This window comes from Haplochromis burtoni, unplaced genomic scaffold (assembly GCF_018398535.1).
Source record: "Haplochromis burtoni strain Fernald_Lab_line unplaced genomic scaffold, NCSU_Asbu1 Contig_31, whole genome shotgun sequence".
NCBI lineage: Eukaryota > Metazoa > Chordata > Actinopteri > Cichliformes > Cichlidae > Haplochromis > Haplochromis burtoni.
Genome location: NW_024582392.1, coordinates 2475183 through 2494518, shown reverse-complemented (window position 1 = coordinate 2494518; position 19336 = coordinate 2475183). Strand labels below are relative to the sequence as shown.

General features: G+C 37.2%; 2 protein-coding genes across 6 annotated transcripts; one reads left to right on the top strand and one right to left on the bottom strand.

Moving 5' to 3' along the window:
- Positions 1-4601, bottom strand: LOC102294028. Its single transcript, XM_005918890.2, has 5 exons — positions 4487-4601; positions 3382-3702; positions 2937-3254; positions 1524-1680; positions 1-1395 (listed from the first exon to the last, which is right to left on the bottom strand). Exons 1-5 carry the CDS (start codon positions 4518-4520, stop codon positions 1227-1229), a joined length of 999 nt encoding a protein of 332 aa, XP_005918952.1. The 5' UTR covers positions 4521-4601; the 3' UTR covers positions 1-1226.
- Positions 4602-4629: 28 nt separating this feature from the next.
- Positions 4630-19314, top strand: ptpn22 (protein tyrosine phosphatase non-receptor type 22). 5 transcript variants are annotated; one of them, XM_014332558.2, is made up of 29 exons: positions 4630-4738; positions 5085-5171; positions 5453-5512; positions 6008-6122; positions 7341-7449; positions 7804-7880; positions 8252-8347; positions 8559-8597; positions 8771-8842; positions 9806-9865; positions 10009-10151; positions 11865-11931; positions 12032-12109; positions 12294-12380; positions 12798-13305; positions 13381-13467; positions 13564-13638; positions 13842-13913; positions 14042-14190; positions 16153-16180; positions 16347-16430; positions 16565-16633; positions 16749-16882; positions 17003-17030; positions 17475-17561; positions 17770-17873; positions 17967-17997; positions 18082-18162; positions 18244-19314. In XM_014332558.2, exons 4-29 carry the CDS (start codon positions 6021-6023, stop codon positions 18303-18305), a joined length of 2529 nt encoding a protein of 842 aa, XP_014188044.1. In that variant the 5' UTR covers positions 4630-4738; positions 5085-5171; positions 5453-5512; positions 6008-6020; the 3' UTR covers positions 18306-19314. The 5 variants fall into 5 exon arrangements, with proteins under 5 accessions (XP_014188044.1, XP_005919016.2, XP_042075272.1 ...); XM_005918954.3 differs by lacking the exon at positions 5453-5512; XM_042219338.1 differs by lacking the exons at positions 4630-4738; positions 5085-5171 and having other exon boundaries at positions 5208-5512.
- Positions 19315-19336: the final 22 nt, after the last annotated feature.

Below are 19336 nucleotides of genomic sequence, written 5' to 3'. Positions count from 1 at the left end.
TGAAAAGTTTTATTATTTTAACATTAAGTGTAACGAAATCAACTACAGTACAACGTGAGTAGTAATTAACCTGGAATTTTCTGACACTTTCTCTGAGAATGGAAACAAAATAGTATCAGTCAAGACCCAGTAAACTAAATATTTGGACAACTGTATGCTACAGTTCATATACATCACTAATTCAAGGGTAATATTGCTGAATTCTACCTTATAGTTTAGTCTGTTTCTAGTGTTGAGCCAGCAGCACTAGAATTTTAATCAACCTGATATGACATATTTTAATGCCCTACAACGCCCAAGTACTGACACATTGTTGTGATACTGATTTCACAATAAGTGGGTGAGGTATTTGCATTTCTTCATAACCTGTAACAGCAATAAACCATTTATCATATAAAACTTCCAGACTCCACAATTTAAGTATAATTAATGTCACTAATACAAAAACAGCAAAAGTACATGGTAGTCAATGACTGTTTTACTGCAAATTTATTTATATATTTTTATAATCATCAGTCTAATTCATGTGGAAATTCAAGGACCTGAAACACACCTTTTTAATAATCTTGGGCTACATTCTTAGTCATCATCATCATTATTAAAACAATCCTCTTGATTGGCTCTCTTATGACTCTCCATATATCTGCATAGTGGACTAACATGACTAGGTCTGAGTCAGGAATGCCGCAAAGGAGATATGTCCACTTAGAGGTAAATAAAAGTTAAATACCTGGTACTCTCCATCAGTTTATAGAAGTGAAGAGGGCCTTAGATAGACGGTAAAATGTCTGAAGTTTGTTTACATTTATTTCCACTACCTAAGACAATACCATAAGTCCTTTTATTTTCATTGATCGTGATAATCATCATTAGCTGCCTTCTGAAAAGCTTTGTTGGTTTTAATGTCAATATTTTGTATAACTAATGTATACAAAATTGTGTAACTACTATATGAAAAGTTGATCTGATAAAGCAATCAGCAATCATAATTAAAACTGTTATTTCAATGGTCTTGTAGACTCTTCCAAACTCTAGTATTTCAAATAAATAACAGACCACTTTGGTCAGTATTGCATGAGTCATTCTGCAGTCTGACATGTTATGCCCTACCCTCTTCACAAACAGGCCCACATGATCGAAGAACTTTGGCCAACAATTAAGCCACAAAGCTGCTATCTCAGAGGCATCATTCTAACTTCCACAGAACTACCACAGTAAAATTCAGGTCACTGACACGCATGGTAAATTCGCCTGCAATGAATATTTTTCTTCTGGTTGACATATTTTTTGTATCTTCTTCTTGTGCATTTAACAGCTGTGCAAATGATTATCAACAAGGCCAGAAAAGAACTCCAACGCAGTAATATGTACCACAGTGGCAGTCCCGTCAATGATCTAGAAAAGAAAAGGGGAGTAGGGCAGGTTTTCAGACCGCATCTTATGGTGAAATTTCAACAAATTTAAATTCTCTTTTCAGCCTTTAGTGATTCTTCCATAAAGTAAAAAGTAGCATATTGACTAACCTGATGAAAAAAAAGCCTTGAGTGGTTTCATTCAGTTGTAAAGATTGATTTCTTGTGTTATTATCACTGATGTTCATAATAACTAGGCAGGAGGTCAGAGTTGGTGTTGTGACTGTGGTTGTGCTCATTCTGTCTGCACAGTCATAAATTGGTTGACCTGGTAATGAAAAAGAAAAGATTACAATGATAATGCTTTATAGACCTTGAGGATGAAGCTTTTACAGCATTGTAAAAACAAGAGAGAAGAAAACAGACGTTGTTGTTTAGAATATTTCATTGTAATTTTAAACTCTTTCTTTTATGTTTATTGTCTTTTTATGCTTAGAATATAATACTAATGACCTGATTTTTGTTAATAAAAAAATAGAATGACCCTAAGGAAAATTTGTACATAAAGGGTTTGTACATACGGTCATATCTGTTATAACCTCTAGGAGTCACTGAAGTCAAAACTTACACACGATGTCTTTAATCCTTTCTTCCAAGCAATAGTTTACTATACTACACACACGCAGACATGCACGCATGCATGCACAAGTTGCATAAAAACAATTATTAAATGCCATTTTAATTTCATCATAAATTTTTGGCTTTAAAGTGTCACAAATGCACAAATAGTCTATTTTTTGCCACTAATATATGAGGCTATGAATATTGTAATCTTTTTCATGGGACATTTATGAATGGTGTAAATCATAGGTGTCAAACTCTGGCCCGCGGGCCAAATTTGGCCCGCAGCCTAATTTAATTTGGCCCGCAAAGCCATACCAAATTATTATTAGAGCTGGCCAACTGGTATTATACAGCTAATATATATATTGTTTAGTATTAAGCTTTGCTTGTTCCATATTCAGTTTTTCAGCAAAACTTGTTTGAGTCCATAAGAAGAGATTCATTCTTAAATCTGGAGGAAGATTTTTTTTCAATAAATATTAACGTTAGCCCGCGACTTTGTTCCAGTTTTGAATTTTGGCCCACTGTGTATTTGAGTTTGACACCCCTGCATGGTGTAAATCATCTACGCTACGCTGACTACGCTATTAAACTTAAACTAAATATTTTAAGTTTAAATTAATGTCTTAATGTTGAAAAAATCTCATTCTAAATTAAAAAAACAAACTAACTAAATAAATTATCACTATGGGAACAGAACCACGTCCATGCTCAAACATTACAACAGAACACTTGCCATGTTTTAAAATGAAATATAGTAATTGACTTGTTGTTTTAGTCATTGTATATTGTCAGTAAATATAAATAGTTGTTATAAAAATGCTGCATGTTTTTTTTGGGTTTTTTTGGTTTTTTACATTTTTTACATTTGTTCTAAAAGCATTTTATTAATCAGTAAATCACTGTAAAGACAGTTCTCACATTTATATTTGCACAATGGAATATTACATTTGTTCTTACCCTGAATATTAACAACATAGATACAGCTGCTGTTTGCAGGCATCAGAACCTGCACAGAGATGAGCTCACTCTTCTCACTGCTTATGTCATTACTGCCAATACAGAAATAGCTACAGTCCTTTTGAACTGCGCCACAGTGAAGATACAAGTCTGAAGACTTATGGAGCAGGAAGTCCTTTCTGTCAATGTGCTGATACCAGGCATAACGAACACCAGTGCCCTTTGCACAACCACAGCGTAAGGTAACTGACTTCCCCCAACATGTTGGCCTGTCCACCAGAGAGCTCAGGGGCCAAAGTCGGGGCTTGGACACTGGAACTGACACAAAAAAAGAAATGTCAGTCCAGTCAGCTTAACACCAAACAGAGGCTGTGATGCAGCATATTTCACTGTTATTGTAAAATAATGTTTTTTTTCTAAGTTGCATAACGTCTTTTATTCTTACCTTCAGTGATAATCACTTTGACTTGGGTCATGATGTCAGCATATATCTTATCAATCCCAACCCAGTACGCTCCAGCGTCATCAAATCGGAGATTTGTGACTTTCACAAACAGCCCCCTTCTGTTTAAATCTATCACTTGGGACCTGTGTGTTTTTCGACTGTTTTCTGAGTCTGCCACAATCTCACAATTGCTTCTGGAGGGCCCTCTGCACCAATACTTTTTGCTGTACAGAAAATGATTTATGCCATACTTGCATTTAAGGATAAATTCACCTCCAACATGGGCTGTGATCTCTTTATCACATTCAAGCTGAAGACTTGCTGAAATACAAGGCAGACAGAAAGAAAATCCTTGTAGTCTGGTAAATCATAAAAATGTTATTCAGTTTTTAATTCGAATTAATATGAGTTTGCAGTTTACCTTCAAATTTTGATTGTCAGATAGCACAAATGCTAGAATAATTGTCACTAAAAGCCCGAGAAAAAAACACAAGCAAAAAAACCACCTCATGAGTACTTGAGAGATGGGGGTAGGTGTTGTCAAACATCCTGTGTGCATTTACAACACTTTTCTTTCATTTAACAGTATGTAAAGTAAATATATATATATATATATGTTTCTATTCCACCTTTCACGAAAAATGTTTCCCAAAAAATAGTTAACGTGTTAATTGAATTTAAGGCTTAAAGAAAAAAACATGTTAATTTAAACATGGTTTTCTTCGTAAATAAATATTTCAATAAGGAGTACATTCAAGAATTTTTATAGGCTTGTATGTTTTAATTATAATTTTAAATCTTAAAGAATTTCAGGATATGAAAGTGAAGAGGCATTTATTTTTCACATAACAAAAAAATTATGACGGATTTATATATGAAATAGTAAGTTTACTGTGACTGAAAAATATTGATATGAAATCAGAGTTTTTATCTATGATGCTAGAATAAGCTGTGATTTTACAGTTTAAAGTCACAAAGAACGGAAGTGGAAAAAATTACAAAAATAGAGCCTGGGAGAGAGAAAATAAACAATGATGATTAAGGTGCTGAAAGGATTTAGCTTAGTAAGTTCTTTCATAGAATGTTTAAATTATAGTTCACTCACCTTGAAAAAGCAAAACGAGGTAAAATATCTTCATACTGATGTCAGGTTTGGAATCAACTCGACAATCAGGAAACTGTAGAGGTGGACTGTGGTGATCTTAGCTTCCTGTAGGTGCGTTGTGGGTTACATAAATGCTTTTGCGTCTATGCTAGGCCTTGAACACGAGTGTAACATGCAGCAATACTAACTAGTGACACAGAAGTGAAAGAGTGGGAACCCTCCCCACATAAGAGCTGCACTTCACTTTACCTGGTAAGAAATTCCCATTTCTTTAATCTAGTTAATCATCGTTTATCGGACACTGCTGTTGATTATTACGAGCAGCATGAAATACATTTGCACAGCAGATGCTTGATTCTTTATGACTGGAAAAAACATGGCAAAAATCTTCGTTTAACCTTTTGTTATTCGCTAGTCTGTCTTGGATGCTTTGATATTATCCAGTTATATTTTCCCGATATATACTGTAAACCGGTGACTAATGTAACATTCAGTTGAGTGTCAGAATGTCTCCATTAGTTTACTACAAAGCCACTAGATGTCACTATTCGACTGATGTGGCGCTCAGCACCTGCTAAATGTAGCAATGTCCTGTCAGAACTTCTTCGTGATGCCACCCCGGATAAAAGCATTAGTTGAAGGTTGACTGACAAACGAGGCAACATCCACGCCCGGGAGCACTTTGGTAAGTAATGCATTTTTTCATTTGTATTTTTTAAGCCACACTCTTTTCAACGCTGAGCTTTTATGTATATTTAAGAAAGGGAAGTCTTTAACGGGTGAGTTATTGCCCGTGGTTCCTGAAAACATAGCTCCTCCCACTACTCTTTTTATGCACACATTGTGAATTTAAAAGTATTGTTGCTTAACCACTAAACAAATTGCATGAATTTGTGCTAGCTGAGATTCACAAGATTTTTTTTATCATCCTGTCTCACTTCAATTACAAAAATGTCTGCTGTACAGTAAGGTAGGTACATGAAGACTTCCCAAAGCTCTGAGTGGATTACTGCTGAGCAACTAAGGGTGATTATCTTTGACACTTGCGCTCCCTCTTTCTTCTGTCTTCGGCTCTATCCCTACATGCGTTTCTCCTCCACTTGGCTTGTGTATTTAAAATATTGTACAACTGACTAGACTGCTTTTGATTAAGATCACCTGTTTTGACTGTTTATGTGCATAAATATATGTTTGTTTTCCCCTACCATCCCCTTTGCTACATATTTATGCAATAGAACACCCGGGTGACTTTAGGACCCTGTGAGAGAAACCCACAGGGGGCGCGGCAATATTTTTAATCTGACCACAGAACCTGTTAGCTTCCTCTTACATTCTGTAAGACAGTTTAGAAGTTCCCTTACACCAGTTCCTTCATGTGAGAGCTACAATACAGAAGTGCTCTGTAGCGGAGCAACGTAACAGCCTCAGTCCTGTCCCCAAGCTTAGCAAGCCTATCCATGACCTGTGGACAAGGACCTTTGTGCCATGAAATGCCTATGAAAACTGCCCTATCCCACACAGTGAAGATCCAGCTATGGACCAGCAGGTCAGGATTCTGAGAAGCTTCCTGGATGACCTGGAAAGACAGGAGGCTGCGGCTGAGGAGACACCTAACGGCATTGCTGGGGAGTTTGTGGTGAGTTAACAGTAATGTTCCTCTTGTTTAAGTACAGCTAAAAATTCTCAACCCAGAAGACATGCTGTATTTCTCGATGGTTTTCACATTCACACGCTAAAAAAAGGTGTATTTTTATATTGACAGTCAGCACGGCGAAACTGAAAGTTCTTAGTCTTCCCGATTTTTAGGTTTTTTTACAAAAGACATCACACTGAGGGAAGTACCACACTGGTATTTTTCGGAGGGTTCCAACGCCATTTTCATTCTTCCTCTTTGTATTGATGCTTGTCACTAAAGGCACAACAAGGAAGAAGTGTAAGCAAAAGTCCTGTAACACGACTGACGACTAGCAGCAACAACAACCACGCACACACACACACACACACACGCACACACACAGAGAAACACACTCACGCAAACATACTAAATTGTGCCTGAGAAGTGTTAACCCCAGGGTGACATCATCTGTGGGCTGCTGCCATGGTGATGAGTGACATGGCAGTGCCTGAAGACAGCACTGTGTGCTTCACATGCTGCCCCTCTGCTGTCATACTGGTGCCACCCCAACCACTCCAGAGGAAAGAGTCCATTGCATCACTTCCTCTGAGGACAAAAAGCACTTTGTAGTGTTAGAGAAGTGCAGATGTATTTCAAGTCCTTTAGCAGACTCTTTTAGATCTGCCTCAACTGGCCTCAGAACAAAAAGACCAATGTCTCAACAAGTCTTGCAAGCACAAACATGAGTTTAACTTGAGAGTCCGAGCTTCCGCTTAGGTGATTTAGAATCGAGGTCCTCTCAGTTTGTCAGCCATCATGTCAGTTTGAGCTCGAATGAGTCACAGATTCTTCGTCTGAGGCTGAATCACATAAAAACTGACCACATGTGACAATGTGCCATTGGTCACATGTAATTTGCTGGTTACATGTCCACTTTTTATTCACTCTCCTGTATCAGTTGCTAATGACCTTAAAGCATCTGCACTATGAAAAACAAGCTTTTCCAGTAAATGCACAGGAAACACTACCATGAAACTCATATTACCCATCTGCTGTTTTGGCTAATTAAATATAATTTAGACGCATTTACATGATACCTGTAGCTTGGAGGTTGTTTCAGTATGACACATCAGCAAAACATGACAAAAATAGCTCTTTGGCATTTAGATAGCGTCTAGGAACTATGATGAAAAGTCTTTATGAATGCAACGCATTTACATTTCTTTTTGTGTTTTTCAGAGGTTGAAAAGTCAGTCAACAAAGTACCGAACGGATAAGACGTATCCTAGCAAAACAGCAGAAAAGCAGGAAAACATCAAGAAGAACCGATACAAGGACATTCTGCCCTGTAAGCTTGTTTAAATGTATAAAAATACAACAGTTTTACAGTTTTCTGCATTAACACTGTAAAGGAATACTTCTAGATTACCTATAGTGTTGTGCCAGTGACCAAAAAAACCCATATAAACAGTATGTAATGCTCCATCAACATATCTACTTAAGTTTCTTATATTTATTTAAATTAGACAAGGTAGACTAGATCCTAGGAAAAGCTTACAAACATTAACATATTTTATTATATTTTCATCTTTATTTTATTCTAATTCTGTTCATTTCTTTTGCCACAAGGTGAGAACGTAAGCACACTCGTAATGTTTTTAGGTTTTCCAACATTCATAACTACATATTTTTCTTTTTGTAGTTGACCACACCAGAGTAAAGCTTACTCTTGTCACATCAAAAAATGACACAGACTACATCAACGCCAGTTTCCTCAAGGTAAAGAACAAGGTCCCTTTTAGCTTATATCCACTGATGGCTCAGCTTCTACACATTTCATTGACAAACGTCATTAGGCTGCTTTAGCCTGGCCACAGTGGATTGGCCACTTTACAAACCAACTGTACCCCAGCTTCTCTTTTTTATGCTGTTCGAAGCTTTTTAACATTATCTGTGGTTGCACTGATCTCTGCTACATTCTGAGCCAGAGTCTTGCTGCTGCTCTCTCTGCCAATATCTGTGAGTGGAAGGCTAGGGAGGTATATGCTGCCAAATAGTTGCTGCATTAGAGATAACAGGTTTCTTTTGGCCACGGGGGTCCCGACTGAAATATGGTTTGTGCAAATGTAACTACTGTGTTTTGTGTGCAGGGAGTATCAAACTCCAGGGCTTACATTGCTACTCAGGGTCCTCTGCCCCACACAGTAGTGGACTTCTTGAGGATGCTTTGGGAATACAAGATAGAGGTAAGGTCTACACCACAAGGTGCATTTAAGATAGCACAACTTGCTTCATTTCTTCAGTTGAAAATTAAATTAAGATTAAAAGAGCTGTGACTTTGGCCAGAGTAGCTGAAATACAGATCCCCATCCCAGTTCACATATCTTTTAAAAATGTTTTATTTATTTATTTTTAGATCTATGATTTTTTTTTTTTTACACATCTTCATGATTCTAGGTTGTTGTGATGGCCTGTCGAGAGTTTGAGATGGGAAAGGTAAACTTCTCTCTGCTTTCCACTTTCTTTCTCACCATACAGAATTTTCTCTATATTTGTATGTTTATACACCAGCATGGTGTCAGTTTGTTAACTATTATCGTTTGATGTATTGTTTAAATTGAAAGTACTTTTGTTACACTTGTATGATTTGATTTTTTTTTTTTGTTTAGAAAAAGTGTGAGGTTTACTGGCCACAGAAACACGAGGAGCCGTTCGTTTGTGAGCCTTTTAAAGTTTACTGTGTGAGTACTTTTTGTTCTCTATTCATATTTTCAAGATGAGTAGGTTAATGGATCTGATGCAAAAACTTATACTGAATATATACTATAGTATTTGCTATACTGAATATATTTAACTACTTTACAAAACAAAAACTGGCTGCTCAACATTGGATTTTCTCTAATCCACACAGGGTCAACATTATTCATACGGTCTCAAATACATACAACTAATATTTGGATAAATGTCCCTTAGCAAGTCGCGCCTCACCCAGATTTGCTTTGCTTTTTGTAGCTTGGCATAACTCTGGTTGGATATTTGACCACTCTTCTTGACGGAGTTGGTAGAGTTGATTTAAATTGGTTGGTTTCTTAGCATAGCTTATAACCACACTCCACAAATTAGATATCATTAAATTTAAAAACCCTCAGCTTTTGTCATTGTGGCCAAATGGCTTAACCTTTGTCTTGTCTGACCATAAAACTTCTAAGCCAAAGGCCTTTGGTTTGTTTATTTGGGCACCTGTAAATTTCACTTGAGATTTAAGGGGTCAATTTTAGAGCAGGGCTTTTTTCTTGGTGAGCAGCCTCTCAGTCCATGGCGACGTAAAACTCGGTTCGTTACAATTTTAAAAAAGACTTTCCCATTTTGTGTAAATCTACAGGTCTCCATAGATTTTCACTGTACCTTCGCATTGTTCTGAGCATTGTTCAAGCCAACCAGTGCTGTCAATCCAATTCTTTTTATGCTAAAGGATTTTTTGACTTTTTATGTATAAATTTGAGCCTGTGGAGATTAGTGAAAATCCCAAATAAGCCCCAAATTACCGTTCACACCCATGATGAATCTCTGTAAACTGACCAGTACTGTATGCCATGCACATACACTATACCTAATTATACTTTTTTAAAGTCTTACATTGTTTTACCATAATTTTGTAAGCAGCAAGATCAAGAATTTAGGTTAAAGAAAAACTTTTTGTGCAGGACTCTGAAGAAAGCAAAGGAGACTATCTGACCAGGACCCTAAGGTTGACCTATCACAATGTAAGCACTGTTTATAGCCTGCCTAACTTTTGTGGTTGTATTTGACTGTTGGGTTTGAACCCCAAAATATAACTATGAAGTTTAATGTGCTCTAAAAAGACGCTTGCATTCTAAATGTGTACAATACTTTGAATTTTTTTCAGAGTTCCCGAACCTTGAAACAGTTGCACTATGTCAACTGGCCAGATCACGGAGTACCGGACTCCATCCCTCCCATTCTGGACATGTTGCATGAGATGCGCTCTTATCAAGCCCATGATGACGTCCCTATTTGCATCCACTGCAGGTCAGGCATTTGAATAGAACTTGAACTTACTGCATGGCTGGAGTTAGGTGTTAAGGCAAAATATACATCCTGTTAACATATGAGTGAAGTGGATTGTCTTGCTCAAAAATGAGCTGCAAAGCTGATCTTTATTTTTTAATAGGTAATGCTTATATTGTTGGAAGCTCTGTTCATCGTTCTTAAGAAAAATGTTCTTGATGCTGTTTAGCGAAACCAGAAATGAATCAGAATGTACACAGCTCAACCTTTAAAGTAAAAGGTGCACCGGTCCAACTGAAAGGAGGCTTTTGTCACTGTTGGTTTCACATGCTTAAATTTCACATCCTGTCACTCAGGACAACTTGAATCACCAGCTTGGGGTCAATTTTTGTAGCGATTGATTTTCTAAATATAATGTAAATTAGATTGCGTTGCTTTTTAATGCAAAGAAATCAGAATATGGTGTTGGTCTTCTCTCAAGTATTTCAAAGTATTTCTTTTAACTGGATTCAAGAAATAATTCAATTGATTTCAACTAAAAATGAAACTACACGTGAAAAAAAAATATTTCAGGTAAATGAAAACGTGACTCTTTTATTCTTGTACGTTGTTTTTTTGTTTTTGTTTTAAATCGTTTGAAAGTTCGCGCGCGATTTCTTTTAAAGTAAAGCATGAAGCCATTATAGAAATTGAGGTTGTTGTCACTCTTTTATTCTTTACTTATATTTCTGAACATCGCTTTGTTATCTGATCAGTACATGCACGAGCAGAAACTACCACACTGTATGAAATGCCATCGCTCCTTTCTAACATGTTAAAGAAAAAAAGCAGATCAAAGGAGAACTGTGCTATTGGTTGTGATCGAGTTTGTACTGCTTGTGGGCAACGTGTACAGGTCCCCAGCAATATGGCTTCGAGGTTAGACGCTATTCTTTTAACAGGAAATGTTTGTAGGTGGTTGGCCAAAACCCCACTGGGTTGTAAAGTATATATGTAGACATTTCCCCCTAAAGTTTTCCAGCACTTACACTATGGCTAAAGCAAGAGCTTGTGACTTAGATAAGTCCAAATAGAAAACCTTGGGGCATGTGGGATTGCACCTGTGTGAGCTTGTCAGTTGTGTAGAAAGTTTGTATCATTTTGTTTCCAGTTCTGCATCATACTTTCCCTCTGAGGAGACACAAACAAGTATAGATTTGTCACATACTGTTACTTTGTCACATACTGATTGGTTTTTTTGTTGTTTTTTTTTACATAAATACATATTATATTTTTTATATGCTTATGCTTAACTAAACTGTTCAGAAACTATTAACATGTGAAACCATGACACTCCTCATGATGAGTCAGCCATGTACTGTTGAGTTTGTAGCAGATATAACCTAACCTACATATCACGAAGCCACCCCACATCTGTGACAGGTCACCACAACATGGTTGCTAAAACTATTATTAAAGTTTTATTTTTTTATTGCGCCAGTTTTCATTGGTTTTCTTGTCCTGAGAAAGAGCTTTGTACTTAATTCAGCTGACGAGGGGAGTCGTAAGCTGTGAATAGTTACAGACATTGCTGCAGTGGTTGTGGTTTAGCCATTAGATGTACCATCGTACCTAATGCCTTCTTCAGCTATGCTACATATATGTAGGGGAAGTATAGCATAGTTGAAGAAGCATATGGGCAGTTATACTGCAAATGTCTGAAAAATGTGACGTTTTTCTGTTGTGTATTTGCAGTGCTGGCTGTGGTAGAACAGGAGCCTTGTGCGTCATTGATTATACCTGGAACCTCCTAAAGAAACAGGTTAGCTATTCTTCTCTGCCTTGCTGTACATTTTGTACGACAGATGCGTTTAACTGTAAAATTGCCAACCTTTCCATTACTTTTGTGTGCTCGTTTATAGATGATCACTTCAGATTTCAGCATCTACAATTTAGTTCAAAGCATGAGAACCCAGAGGCCATCTTTAGTTCAAACCAAGGTACCTGATGTTTTTTTTAATATAATGCAAACCATCACATCTAACAAGTCTTCCAATCAACAGAAACAAACAAATTTCAAGCAATTTATATAACAGTAATGCCAGTTAATGTCAGTTTTGTTTTGTGAATCGTGCCCCAAAGTTATGCTACCTAACAGAACAAATTCTTCTTGTTTAATCTCAGGAACAATATGACCTTGTCTATAGAACCATCAAGTTACTATTTCAGAGATATTTGCAGTCTGTAGATGAACAGACTTTCCAAAACGAGGTAAGTAACCAGAGATTTATTATTGTTAGTGAGCTTAGACAGAGACTAGCTAGAAGCAGAGATGACATGGTTTTGGTTGTGTGCTTCATCAACGCATACCGAAACGCACAGCCATCTGAATCTGTAAAACAGAAACAGTAGATGTGGCAGGCTTTCTTGTGGTTTCAGCAACATTAAAATAGAATCTAGTCACATGATCAAAGCGGAAAATCATCAAACTGGCAGATTTGAAAATTAACTAAAAAGGCAGTGACACCTCTGTGCTCTGTTGAAACTGCTGCTGTACACTTCTTTTATTTAGTGTTAAACAAAATATTAAACGGAGCTGAGAACATTCATATTTTACAAGCATACTGAATTTACATGCAAATTATAATCAATAATCTATTCTTGATGCAACTCATTCTCCTCTTAAAGGTCTCTGAGATCTTTATCCCAGGTGAGGAGTCTGGTTTTCTGCCACAATTTCAGCATCTGCTTGACGAGGAACGGGCCTTCCTACCACAGTACAACAGTCCTTTGGCTTCTTCAGAAAACCTACTTTTCTTGAACGCCAAGGACATGCACACAGACCAGCAACAATGGCCTCTGTTCCAGACCTCTCCTGAGTCAATTCCCCAGGACCTGAATGAAGTACCCTGGATGGTGCATGCAAATCAGAGAATTCCTTCAGCAGAAGAAGAATTGGTTGCAGAGAGTGATAGTGTACCGTCACTGATCCGTCAGCCCTCACCAGATCTAGCAGCAGCCATTTGTTCAATGGTGGAGGACCCCTACTTTGACACTGGTTTGAGTTCTCCGTCATCAGATGGGGGACACACGGGTGCTGCTGAGGAGACCACAGAATGGACATTTAGCCCTCTTTTCAGTGCACCCTCATTATTTTTGAATGACCACACTCTGGAGGCCAACTCACCTGCTTCAGGTCAGTGCTAGTGCCTGTGCATGTGTTAGTTTCAAGATGAGCAACAAATAGCAGCTGATTTTTCTGTTTTTGCAGACACCGGTGAAGTCTGTACTTCTGGAGAAGACCCTCCTCCACTACCTGAACGAACCCCAGAATCCTACATGCTGGCTGTGGATACAGGTTAGGGCCCATAGTGAACATACATCTGGAATATGAGCTGTTAGCTTAAGGGATGCTTACTTAAATGATGCAACATGTTGCAATTTTGTCTTTCAGAGGTATCTAACCCTTTTGAAAGGTTATTAGTTATTCCACACGATGCTGCTGCTGATGCACTTACAGAAATTAGTGGTAAGAACACGTAACTGGAAAATAAAATGAGCCTATTAAGTATGTAGATGTCTGCAACATATTACACACAGTTTCCAATGCATCAACCGTTTACTGATCACTTGCAATAAGATCTTATTTGATCAAAATCCTTCATATTGCAATCATGTTATTCAGCAAGTACTCTATTATTGATACACTATGATACTTTTCCTTACTTCCAGGCAGTCCCCCCTCACCTGCACCCCCACTTCCAGAAAGAACCCCTGAATCTTTTGAGCTGGCTATTGATCAGGGTAACTTCATAATTTCAGAAATCTCAATGATGAAACAGTAATTTTAAAAAATGAAAAAGCTTTTTCAAGTATTTCAGTTTTCATAAAAAGACAATTGATTAATGAAATTGCTTATTTTGACTTTTCAGCTCCCGTGGAGCAGAAATTAGAGGTCATACCAGCAGTCGCACCAGCAGTGAACCTGAATTTAATAGGAATGTCTTCAGAATGGTTTGGCAACTCAAATCTTGGAGCCACTACATTTCAGAATGAGAGGAAATCTTTTGAGAGGAGTAAGGTAAGAAAGAATCCTCTAGACAGAATTCCTGCAAAATGTGTCAGTAATGCTGAGAAATAGAAAAAGAAAGAATCAACAGTCCATTAAATATATAATCAATCTACCGGTTACTTGAGCAGCTTTCTTGTATTAGTCATCGTGATCTATAAACAAAACCTGTTGCAGGAGGTTATCTCGCTTATCTCTAGTGTTGCGCTGCAGCAAATTAAGGAACTGGTCGTTCTAACCAAACCTGAGACTTATAGACATTGTCAAATTTTTATATTATTCGAAATACATGCAGAGCTTAAAATAAATAATAGCTCTTACTCTTGACTGCGGTTATTCTCAGTCACCAGACTGATAACTGGTTTTTGGGTTTCTCGCTCACGAGGCTTTGCAGCTTCAACAAACACAGTCGTAAAAGGTTGGGACACTGTGTAAAGTACAAATAAGAACAGAATGCAATGGTCTGCAAAACTCAGAATCACATAATTTATTCACATTAGAAAACAGAAAACAAATCAAGACAAACATTTGAAGAAAAAGACTGGCTCATTTTGAATTTGATTGCAGCAACATGTCTCAAAAATGTTGGGATGGGGTTGCATGCACCTTTCAGCCATGATGGTGCCTTTGCAGACGTGCAAACTGCCGATTACATAGGCAATAATGCACCCCTGTACCATCAGAGACACAGGCTTTTGAACCGAGCGCTGATAACAAGCGACGTGGTCCCACTTCTCTTTAGTTCAGAGGAAACGGCATCCATGCTCTCCAGAAAGAATTTCAAATTTACAGTTTTCCACATTGCCTTTTAAATGAGCTTTGGTTTAAAAGGATGGTGGCCTTTCTAGATCATGTGTGCATCTTATTCTTTGCATGATAGAGTTTTAACAAGTACTTGTGCATGGTGTGGTAAACTGTGTTCACAGACTATGATTTTTGTGTTCCTAAGTCCATGCAGCGATTTCCGTAACAAAACCATTCATGTTTTCAATGCAGTGCCACCTGAGGGCATCCAATGTTGATTTTCAGCCTTGTCCCTTGCACGCTATTGATGATGAAATATTTATACAATTTTACACTGAGCAACATTATGAATGTGCTTGTAGATACAGTTGTTTGCAGATTGGCGAGCCTCTTGCCATCTTTCATTCTGCCTCTAAAAGATGCTCCTTTTTCCTCCAAGTCATGGTACTGACTGTTGCTAAGTGATCTTAGCAACAGTGATGACTTATTTGTACAATTGTCTACTGTGTTTTTTTTAGTACCTCTTGTTTTTCCTGCCTTTTGTTGCTGGTTACCAGTTTATTTATACATGTTGCTACAATCAAATTCAAAATGAGCTAATAGTTTTTCCCAAAGTGGGACGGGTTCTCAGTTTAAACATTTAAAATGTTTTCTGTGTTCTGTTGCAAATAAAATATGACTTCATGAGATTTACTTAATCTTAATTTCTGTTTTCATTTACTGCTTTTCTGGAATCGGGTCTGGAATCAGTTTGTATGTGTTATTCATTTTACTCATTTACAGTAGTTATTAGTAATTATGTGCACATGTGGGTGCAATGTTACACCCAGAAATGTCACAATGACACACGTCAAGGTTTGTGATAACTCACGTTGTTGATTCACTACCGTTTTCAAAACCATTTCCCTTACAAAACAATAGCGGTAACTGTTTAGATGTAGTAAGAATAAATGCCTTGCTGAGTATTATCCCTGTTGTGTTTGTACGTGGTTAGTGGTTGAGTAGTTTCCCTTTTGCTTCCTTTTAGTTCTGTGAACAAACTTTTGCTTGCAAGGAGAGAAAAAGGAGTTAAAAAATATTTAAAAGGTCATTATAATTAACGTAGTCATTTAGCGACAGTTAATGTTAGATTTCATGATCTAAAATAAAACTGAAATTAATGTATACTGTTTTGGAAATATTTCTGAGATGTAGATATAGATAACCGTGGGTCACTTTTCTTTCTTGTAGAGTCTAAAAGTGAAAATGACCTTCACAGGTAAGATTTGATTTATTATTAACAGCGTAATAAACTATACCTATATAAAATTCTACAATGATAAAAAAATATTAAATTTTACATTTTCATAAATTCTCACAATTAGCAGGATATTTCTATATGTGCTTTGCGATGATTTATATAGCATTGCTTTTTTGTACTGTAGGACCAGTAAATGATCCTGACCTTTCTTCAAACTGTACTTACTCTCCGTCTGTGGAGCCGCTATCTCCCCCACAGCCTGCCAAAGGTACGATCTAGCTTTGATGTTTGCCTTCAAGTCTTGTTTTAGAGTAAAACACTTGCATGCAAAACAGTGAATGAGGTAACTGTTACTTAATAAGAAATGTAAAAGTTTACGGTTGGTTGTATTTGATTGTGCAGCCGAGCGCAGTCTGACACCTCCCCTTCCAGAGAGAACTCGACAATCCTTCATCCTCGCCACGGAAGAAAGTGAGTATACCATCACCTGCTTATAGCAGCGATAGCTACAGCTGTGTATTTGAACAGCAGTACTCGATGTCTATGCGTTTTGGTTTTTTTTTAATTTGTTTTTTTGTTTGTTTAGTTCATGAGCCAACCGCCATTTTCCCACAACCGTTAGAAATAGCGCACCCCTCAACAAGGGTGGGTATATCATCTGAGTGGGATGGCACTTCTCAGCCCAAGAATTTCCACGATGCTGTCATGAGCAGGAGCAAGGTAATGGTGGTAAAATAGCTCCAAGGCAATAGAACACGCTGTTCTAAATAAGACAGCAAACCGGCAAAACGGTGATTAAAATGACATTTAACATTTTTGTTTTTAAACACTTCCCCACAGAGTGTTCGACCTAAAAGTTCAAGACAAGGTAGGTTGTTCAGTTCAATGATTGATGATACCCCCCTCTTTAGATGTGAGATTAAGCGATTTTCCATTGAAAGGGTATAAATAGCAATATTTGATCATAATCATAAGCTTTTTGTGGTTTCTAGTGAGCAGTGGAGGTGTGGCTTTTGCATATACACAGAGCTCTTATTAAGACTGTTTCAAAGTTAGGAACAGAAACTATAGACTATAACAAGTTTGGATTTTAATCGGTTTAGTCCAGTGACCAAACTGTTTTACTTACTGTTACATAAAAAATACTGTTTGATGATTTTAAATGGTGTCAAAAGTTTGTTTGTTGCTTTGAAAATGTTGGCGTACACTGGGAGGCATGATATGATAAAACAAGTGATGAAAGCTTGACTTTTAAATTGCTATTTGTTTTATTCATGATTAATCTAAATGCTTCTTTATGTGCTGGGTGTAGTTTATCATTGTGTTTCCACTGCAGAGCCCCCAACTGTAGTTCAGCCGATCGCTCCACCTACTGTGTTTGTAGCTGAAGGAGGAAGTGGTGAGTTGGTTCAGGCATTAAACAAAATACACAGTAGCCTCTCTCACGCACACTGTTATTAGAAGACCTGTGTACCAAGTGCTTTGCTATAAGACTTCACAACATAGGGATTATTCTTGATGTGAAAAGCAGATCGTGTTAGAGGTTGCGCTTGGTGAAATTTCAAACACAAATTATTTCATTTTCTTTCTGTTTCTGTGTTAATCAGCTCAAGCAGAACACTGTGATGTGAACCGCAGAGCCTCCCTGAACAACGAGAAATCAGAAAACAAATCAGACAAAAACAGCGAAAAGGCCATGAGTAGAGCAAAGGTAAACGTAAACTATACAAGTACATAGTTGCATGTTTCAGGGATATTTGAAAGGATATCGGCTCTAATTTGTGTTTTTGTTTCCTTTGCCTAGAGTCTAAGATTTTTTAAACACAAACAAAGACGTAAGTATGCTAAGATAAAACTTTGATATGGTCCTGATATCAGAAAGCTTAAACTAATAGATCTGTAAATTCTCATATCCTTAGCAAAAACTGCCCCTCCAATGCCTCCTACTCAACCTGGAGCGTCATCTCAACCATGCAGTGTTTTTTCAGTGTTCAAGTTTGGTAGGCCTACATATACTGTAACCAATCATATGTATTTCAGTATCACATAATACATTATAACATCATTTTTATCACCCGCAGGATTTGGAAACCGTTTTGGAAAGCCGAAAGGCCCCAGGAAATATCCTGACACTTGGGTCTGACTTCTCTGGAAACATAAAAAGTAGAAGCGTTTTTTATGATGGTCACAGTGACACATTGCATTGCTAGAAGATTCGTCTCATTGCCTCAGGACTAAGTGGCGATCAAACAAGCACCAGCACTAGAGCACCCCCAACAGGAGAGTCTTGGTACCTGCTCTGAATATGTTACGTACGATTTATGAACAAAAATGGATTTTAATTAAAAAACAGTAGCTTTAAAAGAAAAACATGGACAGCCACTAAGATGAATGACTTTAAAGTTCAAACTCAGGAATGCTAGTCATTAGAATAACTTGTGTGCAGAAGTAAGCAGTGAGAAGTTTTAACACTTCTTGCATTAAAGCTCAAAGCAATGCTGTCAAATCTGGCATGCAAGAAATATATTTTGATATGTGCCTTTATGCTTTCAGCATAACATGAAACGGGTATGCTACTTTGTGTTCATTACTTGACTTTTTCTGTGAAATAGAGCTCATTACTCAATGTCTGTTTGCCATATTTGACATGACCACCTGCGGTTTTTAAATGTTTTAAAAACTACTAACACCACCTTAAAAGACATGTCCAGTTAATGGACCATTGAATATGCATATTTAATATGCATATGTTGCAACTGTAAAGCTTAACTATATTACATACACTGGTTACACACAAATTATTTATTAAAAAATATTGACAGTATGCATTCTAATTGTGTTTTTTCCCTCTTGTTTAACAAGACTAGATCACATTACAAACAACAGAAAACCATGTTTCTGACACACAGAGCATCGCGACATGAAATGACAAAACCCTGATATGACAGGGCTGTGATGGGGTGTTTTTTTTCTACATCGATTTATTAAGTTAAGACCACGTGAAAGCCACATTTCTGACAAAAGAAGAAGTCATTTTTCTCCTAGTTTGGGATATGAAAGGCCTAATCTTCTAAAACGATGATGCTATTATTATTTGCTTTTGGATATCATGCAAATGTAAAAGGATCATGTGAGCAACATTTTTTTTTTTTTTTTAAATAACAAAAACATGGT

Bases quoted from the DNA above. Each gene is read 5' to 3' on its own strand.
- LOC102294028 (XM_005918890.2), bottom strand. From the start codon at position 4,520: ATGAAGATATTTTACCTCGTTTTGCTTTTTCAAG. The intron at 3,703-4,486 runs GTGAGTGAACTA...CTTGTATTTCAG, and splicing joins CCTCGTTTTGCTTTTTCAAG to CAAGTCTTCAGCTTGAATGT. The intron at 1,681-2,936 runs GTAAGAACAAAT...TTTCATTACCAG, and splicing joins CTATGTTGTTAATATTCAGG to GTCAACCAATTTATGACTGT.
- ptpn22 (XM_005918954.3), top strand. From the start codon at position 6,021: ATGGACCAGCAGGTCAGGATTCTGAGAAGCTTCCTGGATGACCTGGAA. The intron at 8,843-9,805 runs GTGAGTACTTTT...CTTTTTGTGCAG, and splicing joins AGCCTTTTAAAGTTTACTGT to GACTCTGAAGAAAGCAAAGG. The intron at 13,468-13,563 runs GTTAGGGCCCAT...TTTGTCTTTCAG, and splicing joins CATGCTGGCTGTGGATACAG to AGGTATCTAACCCTTTTGAA.